The sequence below is a fragment of the Phyllobates terribilis genome, unplaced genomic scaffold (assembly GCF_046119375.1).
Source record: "Phyllobates terribilis strain yellow unplaced genomic scaffold, ASM4611937v1 Scaffold_3__8_contigs__length_932513732, whole genome shotgun sequence".
Taxonomy (NCBI): Eukaryota; Metazoa; Chordata; class Amphibia; order Anura; family Dendrobatidae; genus Phyllobates; species Phyllobates terribilis.
Window position 1 is genome coordinate 322,267,421 of NW_027362763.1, and position 11,860 is coordinate 322,279,280.

General features: G+C 36.6%; 1 protein-coding gene across 1 annotated transcript in view; it reads left to right on the forward strand.

Moving 5' to 3' along the window:
• LOC141259320 (probable cation-transporting ATPase 13A4) overlaps nt 1-11,860 on the forward strand; it is a 101,806-nt gene that overhangs the window by 88,735 nt on the left and 1,211 nt on the right. Inside the window, exons 22-29 of the mRNA XM_073675075.1 lie at nt 659-701; nt 1,106-1,215; nt 2,557-2,653; nt 3,677-3,749; nt 5,156-5,327; nt 6,567-6,772; nt 6,872-6,960; nt 9,636-9,716. Coding sequence (XP_073531176.1) covers nt 659-701; nt 1,106-1,215; nt 2,557-2,653; nt 3,677-3,749; nt 5,156-5,327; nt 6,567-6,772; nt 6,872-6,960; nt 9,636-9,716 — 871 coding nt within the window. The remainder of the gene's footprint in view (nt 1-658; nt 702-1,105; nt 1,216-2,556; nt 2,654-3,676; nt 3,750-5,155; nt 5,328-6,566; nt 6,773-6,871; nt 6,961-9,635; nt 9,717-11,860) is intronic.

The window sequence follows — 11,860 nt, forward strand, 5'->3', positions numbered from 1 at the left end:
AATGCTAAATGGCCTGTTGACACCCCAGGCACGCAGCTCCCAGGACACATGCTAGGTTTACTACCCTCTAGCTGCACCTCTGAAAGATAAACATTGAGTTTTTAATCCCTCAACTGAATACATGGTTCTGCTTTGTAAAATTTTACTTGTGCTTTCAATGGGGCTGTCCACCACTAGGACAACTCAATATCAATCACCGTTTTTCTCCATGTAAAATTATAGAAGCTATACTCATCTTCTGTGCGGGTGCCATTCCAGTGGAAATACCTGCTCTCCCGAGGCTCGCATGACTTTGTTATGTCATGCAAGCCCTGCAGTCAATCCACAGCCACTTCATGCTCACTTCCTTTGCACATAACTGACATCCAGAGGAAGTCAGAGAGCAGTTGCATGGTCTCTCACTTCTTTCGAGTGTTCAAAAGAAGTGACATTGAAGTAGCTGCTGATTGGCTGCAGGGCTCATTTGACATAACAATGTCATGCGAGCCCTGTTAGAGCAGGCATTGATGACCGTACTGGAGGTGAGTATAGCTGTTATTATTTTACATAGATAAATATGGTGATTGAGAAGAGGTTGTCCTAGTAGTGGACAACAGCTTTAACTTTCTTGTTAATGTTGCACATCATGATACTCACTTTTTTTTTTTGCCTTCAATAGTTACTATGTCTGCATGTGCGGTGATGGAGCCAATGATTGTGGAGTAAGTAAAATATATATTGTTCCTCACTGTTAGTGCTAAATAACATAATGCACATGAGGAATGGAATATTATTGTTATAGATAACTGCAAGGGAAGGGGAAATCTTCTAAGTAACTAAATGACTGAAAAATATTGTGATAGCAGTTTATACTCCAGAACAACCAACTGATAGCTGAAGTGTTACAGCAGAACTTGTTGAGTTTTATAGTCCTACTAATACTACAGTTCTGCTACTCAGCAGAACTATCACTCAATAAGTTGTGCCCACCCTGCCATAAACCAGAAAGTATGGAGACTGCAGAGTTGTGAGGTGCCCACGAGACAATTTGAGAATACCCCTTTAACCAAAACACCAAAACTTCTTAAAAGAACCCTAAACTAAATTCTATGATGCTTTCTTTTAGGCACTGAAAGTGGCTCATGCTGGTATATCTCTTTCTGAGCAAGAAGCATCTGTTGCCTCTCCATTCACATCGCACACTCCTAACATAGGATGCATCCCACAGTTGATAAAGTAGGTCAAGTAATCTGTTCTTCATATTTTTATCAATGAAAAGTAAAATAATGTCAGAATTACCTGACATCACTTTAATGGTTCTTCACTGTGGTGCTATTTGCTGTATATGTTTACATTTTTAGCATTGCAAACATAATATTTTATTGTTTTTCACTTAATGTGCAGCATTTAATACAATTTAACTATTGTGCAAATATCATACTATACTCTGAAAAATCTTTATAAACAGCATGGTATAGGGAACCTGACAGGAAATTCATGTTGCCCGAACTATGGGCAACACGAATCAGACAGTGCCTGATGTTTAAATATTTTAATTTGCATTCTAAGGGGTAACAGACAGTATTGTGCAAATAATTACAGCTGCACCTAAAGAAAATAATAACCTATCCAGTGTTTTCTTTTAGGAACAGAATTTTAGTGTGCAGATTTACTGTCCACCTTTGACGATCATTTCATTGTTATGATCAGAATTATTTGCTTATCAATTTTAGAATAGAGACACAGTGCTCCAAATCTCCTATATACTGCAGTAATAAAATCAAATAATTAACTGGAGCTACCACTAGAGGGAGCGTAACAGCTTTATGCACATAACTAGGTATTGAGAGTAATTTATAGCAGTGATTGACAGGCTACTGTGTATTTTTGTATAGCAGCCTGCAGGGTTGCCAACTTTACTTATTTTTTTTTGAACAGCTTATATAAAAAAAAAATCACGCACAGACAATAATTTTTACCAACACATTGGGAAACCATAATAAATCATGATTATAAGTGATACATGCCTACAGCCCATAATTCATATGTGAAGAAATCAACTTACTGTAAACTTTAATATAGTGTTAATTACACCCAAAATAATTTGTCTAAGTTTCTTTATCCTCAAAAAAAATCACAGACATCTCCATTTTATGGACAGGTCAAAAAAGTGTAGTATTTTTACTGACTGTCCGGGAAATATGGGCTGGGGTAGGTGATGGGAGTGTTCTCCTCATGGATACATAGGACTCATAGGTGATGGTCAGGATATATATCCTTGTGCTTATTGCAATCTCTATTAGTGCAGCTTTTATCTTTTTAGAGATTAACAAATAAAGCTGTGCTGTGATCGCTTGCTACAAGCAACATCAATAATTTCTCAAATTTTGTGTTTGTAAAGCAGCTCTTCAGCTGCAAATTGGAGGATTGAGCTTTTTAAAGTATTCTTTGAAATTAGTACAATACTGAATTTCTGGACAGGATATAAATGTCATTGCACGATTTTTTGAGATTGACATTGATTGGTCAATGACTGTGATGATTTGCTTAGTCTGACTCACATATATTTCTTTTTAGGGAAGGAAGAGCGGCCTTGGTCACATCTTTCTGTGTTTTCAAGTACATGACTCTTTATGCCATGATCCAGTTTGTTTGTCTACTTCTGCTATATTGGGTAAACTTGATTATCAATAATTATGTTTTTTTCTTTAATTATTCTGCAGATTTATTAAATATTTGATTTTTCTCATCTTATCAAAAGAAAATATGTAAACTGTTAAATGAAAGAGAATCCAGCATAGGCGCAGATTTAAGGGTTTTAGATGCAGATGTAAAATCAGTATCTCGACCCTTCATTCATCAATGTGGCATTTGTATCATTGATGTATTTTTATTTGGTAGAGGGGAAATTGGGATTTCTCAGGCATCAGGGCACTGCTGCAACTGCAACCTCTGCACCACTTTTGTTATGTCTCTGGAATACAGGTCTTTTAAGAAGATCCAGATGCTTTGTGCAAAAAAAACTCCTCGAATATTAGTTATAAATTATATAATCTTGTTTTTCCCTGAATGAGAACAATTTTTTAAAAATATTAAGCACTCAGGAAACATTATTGAAATGCCCTTTTAAGAATTCCATGTGGCTAAAAACATTTATTTTATTGAATTTATCTGTTACAAATCTACATTTAGTTTAGCCGGAATGACCAGAATGTACAGTACAGACCAAAAGTTTGGACACACCTTCTCATTTAAAGATCATGTAATCGCCAGGTCCAGCAGAGGCAACAATACAGTGTATTACCACTGCCTCTATTGATTACAAAGTGCTCAAGACAAAAGCAGTTCTAAAACAAATTTTGATCCACAGACAGATCATGTTTGGGGGAGAGAAGGATCCGACAGGTTAGAATTCAATGGCTTGATCCTTTTATTTGCTGGGGAGATAAGTTGCTGCTGGTGGAGTCTAGTAGCACCTTCCTTAAGCACAGGCATGCTCAGTCAAGCGTTCCTGTGTATGCGAGAGAAGCGAGAGATAGCTGTCAGTCAAACAAAAATCAACAGCTATCTAATTTGTATGGTCAGCTTTTGAGTTAGTACTTGCTCAAGAAAAGTATGTTACTCACTAACCTTTCATACATTTAATATAATTTTTTTCTCGTTTACATTCACATTCTATATCTTTCCTTTTCTTTAGCAAATTAATATTCTTTCCAACTACCAGCTCCTTGTTCAAGATGTGGCTGTGACTATAGTTGTCTGCTTAACAAGTAAGAAAAAAACATAATTTAGTACAATTACTTCTTAAAATATTGCTCTATGCTCATTTTATTTCTTTTTGGTATAAGGGGCATAAAAAGGACCTGTCATCATGTCAAAAATGGCTAGTTTTTGCTCAAATTTTATTCCCTCTGCTTCCCTGAGTATTCTAGTTTTTGTTTTATTACAATGCGCCCTATAGCTATAAAGATATGCGTCTCTTTATTTTGTGATACTTTTTATGGTCTTTACCAAGGGGGAATTACTCATAGGGTAATCAGTATCCTAAAAAGACACTGCTAGAAAATCCTTATATCCAAGTCCCCTTGTAAAGACCATAAAAATTTGCTCTAAAAAAAAGGTCCTTGTCTCTGGAACTGTATGAATAATTGAGAAAAAAAATGAACCCAGTGGAGCAGCAGGAATAAAAGAAGAGTAAAATCTGGCAATTTTTGACTTGGTGACAGGTCCTCTTTAAAGGGTTAGTCGCAAAATAGTGAGACATGGTACATCAATAGGGTATCATACCACCTTTTACCTGTATGAAACCTTGTATTTAGTGGTCTGGTGTTGTTTTAAAACCTAGTATAAAGATATTGGACCTGATGCATCAAGACCGGCATTGTTCACACTGGTTTTGATGGAGGTGTAAGCCTCTTCATGAATGAGAAATATTGGATGAGTGGCATATACCTCTGTGCACATCACCACAAATCTTACTCCAGACCATGCTGGAGTAAGATTGTCGGCATAACGAACACTGCCACTCATCATCAATTTGACAAGCTGCGATCGTCATGCCCCTGTTCCACCCCATATTGTCAGGGCTGAGAGAAACTGGCGTTAGAATGCGAAAAGTCACAAAATTTTCGAGAAGCTCCAAGTTGAGCCTAAATTTTGAGACTTTTCAAAATATCTAAGCCAGAATTGTGGTGTGAAAGCTTTGATGCATCGGGCCCTAAGCCACAGCCTAGCTGGAGTTAGAGCCTTTAGCAGCAGCTTTCTATGTAATCACATTGCAGGCACAAACTTTCTTCAGGCCTCAAAATATTGCATTTTAAGTGGACCTTTTTAGCATGGGATACTCAGTTCAGCTGCAACAACCAGACACATCCTATGGACAAGTGTGGTGCTGTTTTTCTGAAGAAACCAGCCATGTTTTTAATTATTTGTACCCTTTTAAGAGTATTCAGTTAGAATAATTAAAAGTGAACTTTTGGTATCTACTTTATATTGTGTAATATATGATATTACTGATGTGTGTTCATTTACAAAAAAGTCCCCATTGCTATACAGTCACATACATTCTGCATGTTCATGATCTAAAGGGAAAATAAACTACACTCAGCAAAGTACAGCATCTGGAAGTGTTCTAGAAATGCTAATCAAGTCTTATTTTTATTCTTCTTTATTCCAGTGAGTTTAAACCATGCATACCCCAAACTAGCTCCATATAGACCACCAGCCCAGCTGATGTCGCCCCCTCTCTTGTTGTCAGTTGTGTTGCATGTACTTTTTACTATAGCAATACAAGTCTATGGGTTCATTGTTGTCCAACAGCAACCATGGTATACTGCAAACCCTGACACGTAAGTATCTATCTGCATTATGCAGTAGATAATTAAATGTTATGATATTAACTTGTAATATAAATAATTAAAAAACTTAATTTACTGAATAAAAGGGAAAAAATCCCTCTGGGATAAATAGTGTAATGGTTTTCCATGATTATGTCAGAAATATCAGATCAGTAGAGGTCTGATACCCGGCATCTTTACCTTTTAGTTCTTTTAGCTCTGGAGCCACTGTATCTAAACAATGAACAGAGCCGACTAAAAACAGCAGATTGGTAGGGAAACTAGATGTCTGACCCTCACCAATCTAACACTGACACTATTTTAAAGGGAACCTGTCAGGCTATTTGTGCTGCCCAAACCGTGGAAATGGCAGCCTGGCTTCACAATCTTTAAAGGTTTGGCCGGACTAGTCTTGTCTCCAGTCATAGTCCCCGGCTGGATCCTTGAAGTATATTTTCTCTGAAAAGACAGAGTGTTTCAGACAAAGATATACCTGGCTGTCCATAGTCTGGGCATCATGAATCACCATTTGTCGTATTTGAAAGTATCTTGCAGACTACAAAGAGAAGGTACTTATACCTTGCGTGACTTCATCTGCAATAGTTGAAGGACCTGATTCATCAGTTGTGCTTCAAACTCTTCAAAATGGTGCAAGTGATTCATGAATTTAGCTCAAAATCAAAGTTTTTGAGACTTCTTAGCACAAAAAGTCGCACATTTCCCAAAGGAGCAAACATTTTGCAAAAAATACTGGCGTGCTCAAAAATACAGTAGGGGGTACTGGAGTTGAGTTGCGTCAAGCTTTGTGACTTTTAAAATGTCACAATTGATTAATCAGGCTAAAACATTTGGAATCACTTAACTCTTCCACAAAGTGGAAAACAAATAAAGAACATTTGAACATATAAAATAGAGTTTAAAAAATGCGCAAAATTGGGTGCAAACAAAATAACATACAAAACTAGACAAAAAAAGGCACAAAGGCAATGATGTATTGGGGCCAAAATGTCTTGATCTTGACTAAAATAAATAGGAAGAATCCAGAACATCTTCATGACTAAATTATGCAGATGAATTTTCATAAAAATGAAAAAGAATTAGGATTTCATCTAGAAAAATATAGAATATGATGTGCACAGAGATGTAGAATAGTTATCTAATATTATCCAAAACTAAACCAGAGACCCATAGTATGACAATATGGAAAATTAACTTTATATTTATACTATTTTGTTTTATATATATTTCCAGCACTTGCATCTATGGGAACATAAGTCAGATGAACATCAGTGGCGTCAGCCATAATACAACAAATATACAATCAAATTCTCAGCTGAATATGAGCCATAAAAGCTTTGAGACAACAACCTTGTGGTCTCTGACTACTCTCCATTGCATAATTGTGGCTTTTGTATTCTCCAAAGGCAAGCCTTTTCGTCAGCCAATATATACCAACCGTAAGTAACATTCTCCTTGTTAGTTTCTTAGAGTTATACAACTGAATAGAAATGGAATAAAACACAATATTGTTCCAACCCTAAATCTTATTTTTTTAGATGCATTTTCTGCAGTATTAATAATCCAGGTGGGAATCTGCATTTTCCTGTTATTTGCTGACATACAGAGCATATATAATGTATTGGAGGTAAGTGAACAGTCATTTCAACAATCATCTTCATACCGGAAAAAGTTAAAAGCTAAAAAATATTATGATGACAATTAAATATTATGAACGCTAAGCATTTTAATCCAATAATAACACTGTGTACTTGATTTATAATTATTCTTCATAAGCCATTCCCTTATTACAAGTAAATATTCCATGCATTTACATTATGCAACTTTCTGATTATTTATCAGGATTAGCCAATATAAATTAAATGTTATATAAGGTCAGGGAAAAAGCATCATAATTAGAGACGAGGGGATCAAGCAAAATTGTAATTAGTCTGCTCACTCTTTTTTCTTCAAAAATATTTTCAGCAAAATGTAACATCCCTTATTATGCTCTTGAGGTCTCTCCACAATCCCAAATCATAATATATATTAAATGTAAAAAATCCTTATATTCACCCTACCGCTCACCTTTCTGGCCCCTCCGCATCTTTTCATCACTGCCGCTCTCGCTAAAAATATAATGCACACACATATATTTATAATATTTGTGTGTATATATATGTATATATATATATATATATATATATACATACACTCTATATGTTGACACACTGCAAATGCGTCAACTGAAATTAAAAAGCCATCCAAACACAACAGAGTGTACCTCAACTACTCAATCCCTATCTCCCAATGGCAGACGTTGAGTTGGAAGACCTCCATACACAGTAGATATAGTAGAAACTAGGAGCAAAAAAAAGCACAAATAGGGTCTTATCTGGGAATAACAATTCTGCAAATAAAAGGATATGGTAACCTGATAAGGCTGTCTAACACACAACCATGAGTACACATGAAAACAGCTACTGCAGATCCATGGGTCTTCCGACCAGGAAAGAGAAAAGAAAAAAAAAGAAGAAAAAAAGAAAAAAAAAAGAGAAAAAAAAATGTGGCTCCTTTTTTTTCTCATACACCGTAGATGACAGACTAGCTTTCATCCATAGTACATACAGTACTTTCAAAGTGTGTGGCCATCCTATCTTTTAAGGGTTTCACAATAGTACATTTAATGCAATTAGCACATTTTTCACACCACTACAATCACATCGCCCTGGATTAACGATATTCTCAGAAAATAGGTTTGTCATAAAGCAATATACATAAAATTTAGAACTGGCTTAGGCAGCATGTGATTATGAAATTAAAGGGTGTGGACAAGATGAACAATTCAAGAGAGACAAATTCATATAGTTGATGCCGACATTTTCACAATTAGGGCTCCTGCCGAGGGCCATATTTTCAGTCCGGGTGCGAGTCAACAAATATCGGATCGCACTCGGACCAATGATATTCAATGGGGCTGTGCACATGTCCAATTTTTTCCTTAGACCATACTAAGGACCAGAGGGCAATCATTACAGGTGGAAGAAAGGCGATTCCAGCAACTAAATAGGAAAGGGTTCTTTACAGTTAGAGAAGTCAGAATATGGAATGCCGACCACAAGAGGTAGTGATGGCAGACACTAACAGCTTTTAAAAAGGGGCTGGATGATTTCCTCCATACACATAACATTGTGTGTTATAGTTAAATTTGTGACAAAATGTACAATTGGTGGAGGAAGGTTGAACTGGTAGACCTAGGTCTTTATTCAACCTATGTAACTATGTAACTATGTAAAAGTTAAAGAAACTGACAGACTCCATTGATGGAAGGCTTATGACTGAAAAAAGGGGGGCTATACTGATCACTAATTGATCACTGATATTTTACCCCTTATAAATGGGTAACAATATATTGGGATCTTGGGATTTTCTCTCTCTTTTTATTCATCCTAAAATCTTGTTTGTTTTTTGCTGCTTGACATTGAGTACTGCTGCTCAGCTTACTTGTAACCAGAATACCCAAGTCCTTCTCCTGTTCTGTACTCCTGAGTATACTCCCATTTAATGTATATGTAGCAATAGGATTACTCCGTTCTAGATGCATTACTCTACATTTAACTACATTAAACCTCATTTGCCAAGTGCATGCCCATTCAGTCATCTTATCCAGATTGTTTTGCAATATTTTAATGTCAAGATCAGATTTTAATATGTTACATAGTTTGGTGTCATCAGCAACAACTGACACTTTACTCTCAATCCCATCCACAAGGTTATTAATAAAGTGGTTAAAAAGAATCAATCGGTTGACGATTGTTTGATGATCAATTTATTGTGCAGCACGAACCGCAGCCTCCCACACACTATTCAAAGAGTTGTACTATTTTCTTCACTGTAAATTTCCAGTTTAAAAGGGGCCCACAAGTTCTCAATATGGTTTAGGTCAGATGAAGATGGGGCTGTGTCTCTTTCATCTGTAAGGCCATTGCTGGCAGCCAAACAGTGGAGTCTATCTTCAATCTTAAAAGGTCCAACTATCTCATCTATAATAATTCCAGTCCACCTTGCTGGCATCTGAGTTGATGTGGAGGTCTGTACCCGTTACTAATCCAGACACAGGCCCATCTATCTGGTCTGTCAAGAGTCACTCTTGTCTCATCAGTCCAAAAAACCATTCAAAATTCTATCTTTAGATATTTCTTGGTCCAATATTGATCAAATTGTATAATTTGGAAATGATGCCCTAACATTTGGTGGCATAATAAAATATGTAGACCAATCTTATCTTCTAATATAGGCTAATTTTTGTGTTTTCAATCTTAGATTGTATGCACACCAACATCGTGGAGAGTTGCCATTTTTATCACCCTGGTTATTACAGTTGTTATCTCACTCTTAGCTGAAGTAAGTTCTTGTTTAATTATATTCGTTTAGTAAATATTAGGAAAAAAATGAAAAAGTATGTAACTTTATTTTCCCAAATTGGAAAATCCCTTTAAAGGAAGCCTGTCAGCATAAAATGATTGCTCAAATGTGCACGGATGAGTTGAATGCACCTTTCCACCTATTAGTTTTCCAGTTATCTCCATCCTCCCCTGGTTCCTGTACAGCCAGAACTTTCAATCAGGAAAGAAGGTGCAGAGATAGATGTAAAATGAGTATGTGGGAAGCAGCACTGAACTGATTGACCACACCAAGGGTACACCAAACTCCTATGCTTGATTCAAACAGTCTTATAGTGCTGACAGACTCCCTTTAAAGGTTAGTTATATATAAAGTTCCTTTCAGGAATGAAAAAGATCTGTTGGCCAAAACTTCACCTTTGTGCAAGGAAATACGTTAATCATTCTTAATATACATTTGCATTTGGGAATATTCTAGTTTATTATTGTTTTTTATTATTATTATTATTATTATTTATTTATTTAATTAATTAATTCAATGGTGCTGTACATAAGAAGGGGTTACATACACAATACAGATATCACATACAGTAAACAAACTAACAATGATAGACTGGTGCAGAGGGAAGAGGACCCTGCCCTTGTGGGCTTACAATCTACAGGAATGGGGGAGGAGACAGTAGGTTGAGGGGTTGCAGTATCTCCGGTGTTGTTGAGATGGCAGCAGGCAAGGTCATGGCAGGCTGTAAGCTTGTTTGAAGTGATGGGTTTTCAGGTTCCGTCTGAAGGATCCAAGTGTGATGGATAATCGGACGTGTTGAGGCACAAAATTCCATAGGATGGGAGATAATCGGGAGAAATCATGGAGGCGATTGGGAGAGGACCGAATAAGTGTGGAGGAGAGAAGGAAGTCTTGGGAGGACCAGAGATTACATGAGGAAATATATCGGGAGATTATTTCAGACATGTACGGTGGAGAAAGCTTATGGATGGCTATGTAGGTCAGTGTTAGTAGTTTGAACTGGATACGCTGGACAATTGGGAGCCAGTGAAGAGATTTGCAAAGGGGGATAGCGGAGGAGTAACGAGGCATTTATCATACTGTTCAATAAGGAAATCACAAGCATGTGTTATAAAACATAGAGATCAAATAAAGTTGTAAAAAAATAATAAAGAAAGTAAAAGCAGCACTCACCATAAGTGCACGTATCTTTATTTAGTATAAAAAATGAGGCAGCTAGGATACAGCGTGAGGAAGCTGGTGCATGTAGGCGACAGACAATGCCTACATGCATCAACTTCCTTCTGTTGTATCCTAGCTGTCACATTTTTTATACTGAATAAAGATACAAGACACTTATTATTACTTATGGTGAGTGACGATTTTTCTTTCTTCCTTGTTTTTTTACTGGACTGTCTTTTCTCATGTTGAGTACCACCTGTTGCCATATTTGTCAAGTGGTTGGTGTTATTTCTTGCACGTCTGGTTACATTTGTGCTGTTCAGTAGTTGCCCACCCCTAGCCTTCATACACATTTCAAATAAATTAGTAGTATCAAAGAAAACTAATGATACATGATTAAAAATTGTGAGCAAAATAATTTGCAGCACCCTAGTCCAGTGACCACGTCGATGCTGCGTTACAACTGCATCATGATGTCCATCGCGTCATTACTAGTAATGAGTGAATCTGCCAAAATTTTAATTTTCCCTGGCAAATTTGATTAAATAAAATAAGCCTCGATTGCCGATAAAAAAAATAATAATAATTTGTATGCGATGAGGTTTCCTGACCCTAAAGCATAATAAGCTGATGACCTGGGAATGGTTTAAAAATGAATAAAATAAATCATACTTACCTAACCATTCAATTATTCTTGAAGTTGTAGTTCCTCCTTGTCCTTCGTTAGATTCCAAGGCACCAGCTCCACTCTGACACTAATATCCTCTTTACTCTTCAGTGGTGCTTCCGGTACTGGCTAGGTTTCAGTTCACATTCTGACATCATGACCATCATCACTCCATGCAGTAACATTTCAGAACATATATGGGCAAACAGTAACAAGAATCCAGTGGGCAACCAGGGGGAAACTATGTCTGCAGGGAATTTTGTTTTGCAACCCTCTACCACAGCAAATGAATCTA